An 11,312-nucleotide genomic window follows, 5' to 3' on the forward strand; every position below is an offset into this window, starting at 1 on the left:
CACACCAGGATGCTATGGAAATAACCCGCAGCTTTTTCTCCCCCCTGCACTTTTTGGTATTTTATTTAAAAAGGTTGATTTATATAGACAGGTATTTGGGCAATTAATGAATCTTTCTTTATAATTTTGTCAATTTCCCATGTAGAGCACAATTTTTCAGGGATACATGAACATACCCATATTCATTGGAACAATGTCTTTGGCTGTGAGCTACCACAAGATCTTGTATGTATTTCCCTGTGCTATACAGTATAATTTTGTTCATCGATTCTGCATCTGCCTGTCAGTGTGTGCACATTTCGAACTCCCGGTCTGTCCCGTCCCACGCCCCTCCCGCTTGGCAACCACAAGTTTGTTTTCTATTTGTATGAGTCTGTTTCTGTTTTGTATTTATGTTCTTTTCTGTTCCTTTTTTTCCCTTCAAAATCATCTTTAAAGCAACAGCCTAGGGAAGCCTGCTTCCAAGATGTCGAAGGCGTGGCCCGGGCTTCCCGCACAGAGCTTGGGGCAGGGGGCAGGGGCGGTATGGGCTGTGCGGGGAGGGCCAGAACAGGAGGGGAGAAATCTGCGGAGCAGGGGCAGGGGAAGGGCTGGGCCAGGAGCGGAGAGCCCGGTTGGGGCGGTCTCGGCTGTGCGGGGTGAGCTGGGGCGGGGGGCGGCGTCTGCTGCGCGGGGAGAGCCTGGGCAGTGGGCAGCCTCAGCCGGGCGGGGAGATCTGGGGCGGGGAGGACCGAGGCGGGGAGAGCCTGGGCGGGGGTCGTTCTCGGCCTCGCCGGAAAGCCGGGGCTTGTGGGGCGGGGCGATCTCGGCTGTGGCGAGACAGCCTGGGAGGGGGGCGCCCTTGGCCGCTCGGGGAGATCTGGTGCGGGGGTCGTTCTCGGCCGCGCCGGGAAAGCCGGGGCATGGGGCGGGGGGCGATCTCGGCTGTGGCTGGACAGTCTGGTCCGGAGGCGGCCTCTGCCGTGCGGGAGAGCCGTGGCGCGGGGAGAGCCGGGGCGGGGTTCGGTCTCCGCTGCGCAGATCGTGGCGGCTGGGGCCTGCGGGCGGGCTGCTGTGGACAGCGCTGAGCCGCCTGCCGAGACTGTTGAGAGGCGCGCGACTCCCGGAGGCTTGGCCTGAGGTGGCTGCTGGGGGCTCGGTGCCTGCCTGGAGGCCGCAGGGAGAAGGCGGGCCTGGGGCTGGGGCTGGCGGCCCTCCAGCTCCGACAAGGGACCTGTGCCCGCGCACTACCAGCTAGTCTTCACCTGCGATGTCTGTGGGACTGGGTACTCCAAGCATATCTCCAAGCTTGCCTATCACCAGGGTGTGGTCATTGTGACCTGTCCTGGCTGCCAGACCCACCACACCACCCCGGACAACCTGGGTTGGTTCTCGGACCTGGATGGGAAGAGGAATATTGAAGAAATCCTGGCAGTCAGAAGGGAGAAGGTATGCCAAGTGGCTGGCAAGGGGGTCCAGGAGCTTGTTTTAGAGGCTGCGGGGTCCCCCAAATCCACCAGTGCTGTGGCAGGGGCTGAGGACCAGGATCCCACCCACCCTGGCAAGAAGGAGACCAGCTGACTCACCTTCTGCCTTCAAGAACTATACTCTGGCCCTGGGTTGCTCTGGACGTGCCAATTTTTTTTTTTTTTTTTTTTTTTATCAGTAGCTATCGTTTGCAGATGTGGGGCCTGGGGGTCTCCTGCTCTCCCTGGTTCTGGAGTCAGAAGGACTCCCGAGAACCCTCTGTGGGCTGCAGCTGGGGCCTTCTGCAGCTACAGGCCATGTCCCAGTGGGAAGGGGCTGGACTTGGAGTCTGCGCCCCTCCTGGCTGTGGCTGTGTGGCCTTGGGCAGGTCACTTTGCCCCTGTGGGCCTCTGTCTTCCTGTCTCCAGATGAAAATGCTCAGAGCGCCACCTTGTCAGGAGGACAGGCAGAAAGACAAGACTCAGAACAGACATGGGGTGGCTCAGTCCTGCCCCAAATGTCAAGGTCCCCGTCTTGCTGGTTCTCAGGGATTCCAGGAAAGGATGGCCAGTTAGCCAGTGTACTTCCCGGGTGCAGGATCAGCACCCCCACACCCATCTGCAGATCTTGTCCCTCTGGCCAGACGCAAGGAGGCCCCACAGATCCTTCTGTGGCACCTGCTGTCCCCTGGACAGCACTGGTGAACAAGTGCCAACTTCAGCCCTGACTTTTGGCCACTGGCCAAGCGGTCAGGAAAGCAGGCCACTCGCTGTCACCACTGACAGGCCAGGCAGCCGTGGTGACAAGGGGCGTGTGTGCGAGGGGTGCTTTCTGATGGGCGGTGGGCCGCGTGCCCCGCATTTGTCTCCCAGCCTTGTCTGACTGTCTTCTCAGGATGTTCCTGTGTTTATGAGAGCGTGTTTATTTCCAGAAGCCTTCTGGGCAGTGTGAGCTTCAGCATTAATCACCCAGCCACCATCTCACAGGATCCCAGCAGGATGCGCGCTCCCAGTTGCCAACCCCCTCGCCCCCGGTCCTCAGCATGGTTCTCGAGGCACTGGCAGTCTGTGCTCTGACTCGGTTACCCCCGTCCTTCCCCTTGGCGAACAAGCCTGGATTATTCCAGCCCAGAGCCCCCTGTTCCATTTGTGAAGTCCAACCTGGAGGCTGAGCCAGCAGCCCCACCACTGCCTGTTCTCCTGTGCCACAGAAGCCCCAGGTGACCCACTGGCCTTGAAATGCCTGATCTGCAGGGCTGGGTAGAGGCATGGCTGCTTTGCTGACCCCAGACAGTTAGGACCTGAATTCGGGGAGGTCCTGGGGGCTGGCTGGACTCTGAGAGTGCAGGGCTGGACCTTGGAGGGCCACTGGGACCAATCCCGCCCTCCACGGATGCGGAAACAGAGGCCTGTGGTTTGGACATGTATGCTAGCCGTTTTTTATTGTCTGTTTTCTGACACTTTGACATCTGGGTCCCACTGACCCTGGAGGGGCTGCCCCTCCCAGGGCTAGTCAATTCCTAGAGACAGTAGAAGATGCCAGTGAGCACACCCAGGGCGGGGACAGACAACTAGGGGCAGCCCCTCCACCCAGAGATGCTGATTCCTCCCACCTGCTAGTCCTGCCTCCCTGTTGCTCGCCATGGAAACCACAAGAGAGGCTCTTGCCCACTTTTTCCCCTCCCCTGCCTCCTGACAAGCGAGGGCCCTGCTGATGCTCCTCCAAGGGCAGTGCCCCATCTGCACGGATGCTTCTCAGCCCAGCCAGGGCCCAGTGGTCCAAGTGAGCCCACTTTGTGTGAGGCCAGGCTGCCACTGACTTCAAGACTTCAGAAAGACATCTCAGATGCGAAGGGACCCATCACAGGAATGTCCATATGTTTTTCCTTCTAAGCCATGACTCAGGAGTAAAAGCAAAATAACATTATGTTCAGATCCAAGAGACTCAGAGAGTTTGCCGCTGTCAGGCTGTCACTGAGAGTGAGGACGGTTGGATTGAAGGAAGAAATGAACGAATCCCAGAAGGAACGAGTGGAGAGTGAGACACGAGGTGGGGAAATGGGTGAGTGCAGGTCTGTCTGACAGTCATGACTGTGTAAATCAAGCATCGGGGGTTAGTAAGAACGATTATCATGAGTAATGAGAAGGCAAAAACCTCTGTGGTTCGGTGTTGTGTCCTGGCCATCACCGGCCACCCTACCAGGGCTCAGGAAGCCTGAGCTGAGGTAGAAAGGGCAGAAAAATACCTATATACTAGTCACTCGCATCCATCTGTGTAAGAAGAATTGTGCACCATGAACAAGTGGGAAAGATTCCTGGAATGCAGGGTGGCTTCACCCTAGAAAAATGCATGAGTATATACTCCATTCCATTAACAGTGTGAGGAGAAAAAACAGGATCATCCCAATGAATGCCGAGAAGGAAATGGATGAATTCACCACCATCTTCTGAATTTCATGGAAACATGAGAAATTTAAAGGGTCATATACACACAATGTTTTTTTCTTCAATAACTCTAGCCCAACTGGATAATAACAATTTTTAGAAGTATCACAGCATTATATACTGCGTTATAGCACAATATCACTTCAAACTGTTCCTCATGCTGTGCGTCAGGTCTTTTAGAGCCTCATCAGAGAAATGGCTCCATTTAGTAGGGATGCTCATTGCAAGAAAAACATGCTTCCTTTATGCCATCGAATTTAACATAGATTGTTCAGGAGAAACCCCCCCATTATGACAGTCATGCAGAGCGGTATTTCTCCATGTGGTGACTGATCCCTAAATTCAGTCCCATAGTGGAACTACAGGTCTGTAGGATCTAATATTCTGACTTTGGATCCCTGAGGGAGTCAGAGGTGTCCCCTGAGTCCTAGAGTGGAGAGCCACACAGCAGGAGAGTCAAGGGGGCCAAAATGAGAACGGAAGTGAGAGCAGATGGTGAGATGTGATGTGGGAGAGCCCTGGGATCATGTGGGTCCTGGCTGAGGGGCTCTGTGGGAAGGTCTTCAGGAGTAAACGGCCTGGCAGGTGTGGCAGGTGAGGAAGGTGCCTATGTATGATGACCTCCTGTCAGGAAAGCTCCAGGAGTGGCCCCATTTCAAATATATTCCCGAACCTGTCCTATCTTCCCTCCCAACTGTATTCACTCAGCAATACGTGTACATCTTCTTGGCCAAGTGCTGGGCTGGAGATCTGTAATATGCTCAAAACCAGGCATAGACTCTGCTCCCAGGTGGCTGAGCGTTCATTATACTACAATCCAGGGAAAGCCGTTGTAGGTAGAGGAGCAGGTAATTGAAATCAAAACCTGTCCCTCTCCCGCAGTTCTTATCATCACTGTTCTTTCTTCTGACACTTTAGGATACACAGGATTGTAGCAAAGCCCCCCAGGCGAAAGCAGACTCAGTGCTCTGGGGATAGAAGTCGATGCGGACCCACCTTGGCTGTGCTGAGCAGGAGAAATTCCCCGGTGAGTGACTCTCACCGAGACCTACTGCCCTGCTTCAATTGTCTCCTAGGGATTCAGGGACAACCCCACTGTCCTGTGAGCAGACCTCTTTCTACCCAAATCTACATCACACACACACAAGGCAACATGAATTAAAATATCTCTACTACATTGCACTGATTGTCAAAGTCTTTTATTTAAATAGATATTTACAAACGCAGACGGTTGGAGGGAGAGAGGAAGGGACAGAGGTGGACACAGATGGGTGCTGGACACAGACTAACACATGTCTGTGTATCCCAAGGGACAACTTCCACTCAGTGGCCAACTTCTTTTTGTGAATTACAGTGTATTGAGATTAGACCTGAAATGAGATTGAAGGAAAAAACCAAAGCTCTATAGCTTAAAGAAATCCTCACTTTCTAAAACATGTTCTGAGGGGGGCTAAATTGGGAAGGACCACGTTGGAATGGAACAGTGTTTCTCAGAAGCAGTGACACCCCTCCCTCTGGTGGCCATATGGGAATGGCAAGTGAGCTGCTGGCTCCATGGATGTCGGACAAACAGGCAACATTCACACAAACACAACATCAGTCTCACTGCTGGAAAAAAACAAACCCTCTAAGATCAAAATTCGGGGTTGCCTTCTATGTCCTTGTCTTGATCATGACATGACCGGCCACTTACCAAGGGCGGGGTCTCAGGGAGTGTTGATGGAGGCCCTGAGCTGGGCCCTGGGTCCACAGCAGACAAGGGAGAGGAGGCCGCTGCCTCACAGGACCTGCAGGGAGAGATTGGGAACATGCTGGGTTCACTTGTCCACATCCCCGCCCGGTGTGCCTGGTGCAGAGAAGTGAGTGTATCCAAACAAAGACATGTAGGGCACTTTGATGTTTCTATTAACAATAAAACACAAACACAACAGGCCGCAAGGAATATGTTATCACCTCTAAGAGTAATCCGGAATTGTAAATCACAGACACCTCAAGAACAGTGGGCGTCCCGGGCCTGAAGGCGACGGGAGGCAGCAGAGCCTGACTGATACTTACAGCGCGTCCCTCTGCTCTGGCTCTGGTGCTGTTGCAGGCAGGAGAGCTGGAGCTGGCTCTCCATCCAGAGGGGCTTCCCCAGCGGGTTCTGGAGCTGGTGCTGTAGCTCCAAGAAGGGAAACTCTCATCAATAGGACTGCTTTCCCACGTGTCTCCCAAAGCCAGGGGAGCCCTCACTGCTACTCAATCAACTCTCACTCCCTGACTCCACCCCCAGGGAGTCTTCCCAGACTCTGCTCTGTGGGGTCCAGTGCCTTCCCCTCCCCACCCACCAGATCCCCCACCCTGCATCCTGCTCACCATCACTGTCTGCCTCTGGGAGCTCCAGTTGCTCCAGCTGTGCCAGGAGGAGGTGGGCCTGCTGCTCCAGGTCGGAGCCAGGCATGCTGAGCTCTACGTAAGCGACAATGGTCTTAAGGCATGGGAATTCTGGAGGCTGGTGGAAATCGTCTGGGTACTGGAACAGCCAGGTGCCCAGGATGGAGGACATGGCCCTGGGGGTAGTCAGGGGGACACCAGGGTCAGAGGCTTGGCCTTTCCTACCATGCTGGGCTCCCAGGGTAGCCCTGCGGGGACCTGGGCCTTTTTGCCTTTGGCTCCTGCCCATCCAGAGGCCGGCTCTGCTCCATGTCCCATCTCAGCTGGCAGTGTGGGCAGAGGCGGGCTTGGACACAGAGGAGGGGCTGCTACCAGCCTTCTGAAGGGACAGCCCTGGCTCAGTGGTGTGACCACCTGTCCACCACTTCAGGGACACCTGTCACACTGCTATGTCCCTCTCCCTGCCCCTCCCCACTGGATGGCACATCTGTGAGGACAGGCAGGCTGTGCGTTCTGGGCACTGCCCTCTAAGGGACACGGGAGCTGCTCTATCAGTGCCTGAGCCAAGAGGGAACAGACAGGCTGTGTCGGCCATCCAGGCTGCCCACGGGCCTCCTAACTCCACAGACTTTAGCTCCTGCACCTGCTGGCTGCAGAATCCTCCAGGGACCCTGCCTGGGTCTCCTTCTGCCCCTGCCACTCAGCATCATCAGGATGGGTTCAGCTGTCCCCTGAGGCTCACTGGGTCCCCTGAGCACCAGCTGAGTCCCCACCATTGAGGCTCCACTAGATGGTGGGCAGGATGCTCTCCACCCCTTGCGTTCTGTGTCTCCCATAGGGCGTGTGGGCAGGGATGGGATGTGTAGGGGATGGTTGTGGGTTTTCTTCAGGGTTGACTCTGTCTTCTGACCTCCCAGCTGCCCCTCACAGCACCACAGTCCCATCCACAGCTCTCTGGGTCTCGTCTCCTCTTTGCCAGGGGAAGCCCTAGGACTTTTGCTCTCAAACCAGACTCACTGGATATGTGGGATCCTGGATTCCGCCCACCTTGGACCAACCAGAGAGCCCAGAGCTTCACACACTATTTGGGGAAGGAGTCCTTCCCGCTTCAATCCAAAAGACTCACTGTTTCAGCTGGTGCAGGGGTCCCCCGTCCTCTTCCATAACAGGGAGGATGCATCCGTATCTAGAGGAGAGCAGGAAGGCGTCACATGGACTGTCCCGAGCACACTAGCTGGATGTGCTGTCTAGTGTGACAGTGTGACACCCCAGAGAATGGAAGCCCTGGAGGGCAGGGCTGATGTCTGCTCGATGCATTAAATGATGGTTGTTCCTAGAAAAGCCCCTCGCCCTGGGGGCCCTTCCTATACATTGGAGGAATGAGTGAGTGAGCCCACCCGGCCCCACAGCGCACATCTGAGTGGGCCTGGGACCCCACTTGTCCCTCCCAGGGATCCCTGCTCTCACTCTCCCAGGACAGGGACAGCTAATGGCGTCACAGATCCCCTTTGAAATGGGAAAACAGTTCCACCCAAGGCCAAAGTCCCAGTGACACAGGAGGCAGACGCTAGCTCTTGGGCAGGAGGACAATGACAAATTCGCACAACCACAGCCCCGCCAGCTGCTCTTGCCCTGAGCCAGGTCCCCAGAGAGCACCTTCCGTGAAGGTCTCCCTCTGATCCTACCCTCCTAGGGCCTGATCCTCTCTTGACCCCAGGGTGCAGGGGGGAAACTGAGGCTTAGGGAGGTAGAGGAACAATGCCTCATGGCACTGCTGGTAGGTGGCCAGGTCCCCAATGTCCCATGAAGACAGGGTGCTCACCTCCGGAACAGATGGTCCAGCACCTGCTGGGCGGTGGCAAAAGTTCGATAATTGCCCAGAAATGTGTTCACATAGGAGGGGTGGCCGCCCAGGACGGCAGGCACCAGCTTTGCCACCAGCTTCTCCAGCCTGTGTCGCTGGAGGCTCCAAGCCCTGTAGGCCTCATCCCTGCTCCCTGATGGTCCAGCTCCACCCTGGGGTGGAAAGAGGAGAGATGTGAATCAGAGGCAGCACCGGGGACCCCCAGGCACTTGGGGCTGGAGATTAGACCGAATCCTCAAGCCTCAAGCTCTTGTGACTGAGGTGGAACAGGGGAGCCCTGAGCAGATCCAAGGTTCTCGGCATCACCAGTACAAGGGGCGAAGGGCGATGATGAAATGCGTCAGTGCCTCAGATCCCTGTGTCAGCACCGCAGTGCCGGCCCCTCCCTGCATGCACCACTTCATCCCCGTGACTGCGGTCACACATCCCATTCTAGGGATGAGAACACAGCGGCTGAGCCTGGGGTGGGTGGGCTCAGGATATTCAGTTTAATGTGGACACGTGGGGATGTAGAAGAAACAGGACAACGTGTAGAAAAATGCAGAAACACCCTTGACTGTACATATACTGAAGTTCTGTCCAAGTCTCTTTCTCAGATTTGGACTCATATGTGGGCACTGACTTTGCGTCTGGCTAAGGCAGGGCCTGGGATGTGACGGCAGATGGGGGAGACGGGGCATCAGATCCCTTTGCCAGCAGCTCTCTTAAGAGGCAGCCCAGGGGAGAAGCGGGGCAGCAGTGGGGCCCGGGGCTTCCTGGGTGTGGATTCTCCTCGCTCACACTCACACTGAGCGCGTCCTTGGCTCTGCTGATGTCGTGGGGCACCTGCGCCTCCTGCAGGGAGGTGGCGCGGGGTTCTCCATGGACCAGTTCCTGTCCCGTCCCTTGTGTTGAGTCCTGTAAATACAGTGCCCAGAGGCCAGGCAGCAGCCTCAGAACCCTGTCTGGTTGTCCGACCCATAAGAAATCTCCAGTCCTGACACACATCCACCACTGTCTGCACAGACCTCCTTCAGGGGCAGAAAAGCTGACAAAGTGGGAGCCTTGTATTCCCATTGACACAGAGAAGATGCCCCTCAGGGGTCCTCTTTCCCCCTTATCAGCCCTGTCCTTGGGTGCGGCCATGACAGGACCACCAGGTTACCAAGTGTTCAACAAGCCATTCCTGCCCAGAGGGGACACCTCCTCTCAAGTCCCCCTTCAGCGACATGGAGATGAGGGAAAGCGGGCCTGCCCAGGGAGGGCCCCCAGTGGAGGCCGGTCCCACACTGGCCTTCTCCAGGCCACCCTGCGTTACCTTAGGTGACCTGCGCAAAATAGGCCACAGGCGTCTGGGTGGAGGGTTCCACAGACGCCTACAGCCACCGAAGAACCTCGCAGTCCAGGGTTTCCTGGCGGAGAAGCCCCGGGAGACCGGGAAACAAGAGGAGAACATCCTGTGTCTTCAACTGTCTCCAGCCAGGTGCGCTGGCTCTGGAGCCATCACTAGAATGTGGTTGCCTGGTAACCAGGTTCCATTTCGGTTGGGGTCTGTGAAAGATGTGATGTCACTTCCTGGGGTCCACTTCCTGGAAGCCCCTCCTAAGACAACACCTCCACACACTGCCCTCAGGGCTGCTTGCCTGCTCACGCCCTTCTCCACGTGAACCCGCATCTTGCACAGTTATAGCAGCCCCGCCGTCTCTAGAGCTGCCGGGGAGGGTCTGCATGCAGCTTTGAGGAGACGCCCTGGCTTCCAGACTCCACCCCTCATACTTACCTGTTCTCCATCCTGGGGAAGTCCTGGTGTGTGTCCAGGCCCGTGTGTCTCCCCAGCTGCACAGTGGGAATGATTCTAGCAAGTACTTCCAGGGACGTCCTGAGGTACAAGTGGAATAAGGCCTAAAAAATTGGAGAGTGATGTCACCTGGAGGTGTTGCCTGCGACCCATGTTATCTTCCTCTGACTTCCTCCTCCATGGCTGTTCCTCTTAGGATGCGACGCGATAATTCTTATTCAATGTCATTGTACACGGGTGTCTATGTGTGTGTCTTTGTTGGTATGTGTGTGTGTGTGTGTGTGTGTGTGTGTGTTTGTGTGCCTAAACCAGTGCTCACACTCTGTGTCGCCAGTAGGAAACTGTCCCCACACAGGAGAAATGGGCAAGAGCATCCTGAGGTCTGAGGGTTTCAGTTCTCTAAAGCAAATGGAATGAGAAATTCTGAGGCCCTTGCTGGAAGTTTAGAGCTCGTGAGTCAAGGCCATGCAGGTAGCAGTGCTGGAACTGGGATAATAGACAGCCTGTGTCCACTGTGCACACTCAGTAGCACAGTCCTGGGAGCAGGAAAACTGTCCACTTCTCTGATTACACAGTCTGGCACGCTGAACTTCTCCAGCTGGATATGCAGAGACCCAGGGACAGATGGGCAGATGGAGGCTGACATCACTAGAGTGACGTGACCATCTCGTTGGCTGCTTCCTTGCCTTCATGGTGCTTCCGTCCACGTAGGAGGAAGGCCAGCGGGTAAACTGAATGACAAGGAAGGATGTAATCAGGAAGTAATAACTGCTCTGATGGAATACACTGGGGACGTGAGAGAGAGCAAGGCCACGGGCAGCATGGCACGGAGCAAATGACAGTAGGGACCTCATGACCTGGGGGCCCGAGATCCTCAACTCGGCATCAGAGATAGCAAGGTGAGGCCGAGAGAGGGTGCCCACCCACAGGGAGCTGGCCTCTACCTCTAGCTCCGTGTGGCGCTCTGGCCTAGCTGCTTACCATGGTCACTGCCTCCTGTTCGTGGGCACAGATGCGGCTGGACTCCATTTCCCGGCCTCCCTGGCAGTCGGGCGCGCTCAGCTGTTGAGGTCTAACGGTGGCATGTGAACTTCAGCACAGCCCATAAAGATCTCCCACACGTTCCCCTTCACGTCCTCCTTCACGTCCTTGAGACCTGAGAAGCCATATGTCGAAGATGATCGATTCAGCGGATAAAAAGAACCTGGATCCCCAAACTCTGGCTAGGAGAAGAGCTACCCACCAAGGAAGATAAACCCATCTTGGACGTTACGCAAGGGAAGAAAAGCCCGGGATTGTATTAAGCCACTGAGATATTGGGGGTTACACGTTCAGGCAGCTCACTCGCCACTGAATCGCTGAAGCCACTGTGTCATTGCCACGGCTGCTCATTTGGCCCTTTCTCAGC

The 11,312-nt window shown here is 55.8% G+C and overlaps 1 protein-coding gene and 1 long non-coding RNA gene across 4 annotated transcripts; one reads left to right on the plus strand and one right to left on the minus strand.

The window, feature by feature from the left end:
* Positions 1–534: 534 nt before the first annotated feature.
* LOC116156040 (uncharacterized) lies at positions 535–5,077 on the plus strand. Of its 2 annotated transcripts, XR_010381877.1 has the most exons (4): positions 535–638; positions 1,303–1,428; positions 3,380–3,507; positions 4,809–5,077. It is a non-coding gene; the product is annotated as an uncharacterized LOC116156040 (long non-coding RNA). The 2 variants fall into 2 exon arrangements; XR_010381876.1 differs by lacking the exon at positions 535–638 and having other exon boundaries at positions 701–1,428.
* On the minus strand, positions 5,074–8,439 carry LOC135321801 (ral guanine nucleotide dissociation stimulator-like). Of its 2 annotated transcripts, none has more exons than XM_064487893.1 (6): positions 8,086–8,439; positions 7,390–7,449; positions 6,246–6,439; positions 5,946–6,051; positions 5,584–5,677; positions 5,074–5,260 (listed from the first exon to the last, which is right to left on the minus strand). In XM_064487893.1, the coding sequence occupies exons 2-6, from the start codon at positions 7,425–7,427 to the stop codon at positions 5,255–5,257; spliced, it is 438 nt and encodes a 145-aa protein (XP_064343963.1). In that variant the 5' UTR covers positions 7,428–7,449; positions 8,086–8,439; the 3' UTR covers positions 5,074–5,254. The 2 variants fall into 2 exon arrangements, with proteins under 2 accessions (XP_064343963.1, XP_064343964.1); XM_064487894.1 differs by having other exon boundaries at positions 5,946–6,045; positions 8,086–8,438.
* Positions 8,440–11,312: the final 2,873 nt, after the last annotated feature.

This window comes from Camelus dromedarius, chromosome 8 (assembly GCF_036321535.1).
Source record: "Camelus dromedarius isolate mCamDro1 chromosome 8, mCamDro1.pat, whole genome shotgun sequence".
NCBI lineage: Eukaryota > Metazoa > Chordata > Mammalia > Artiodactyla > Camelidae > Camelus > Camelus dromedarius.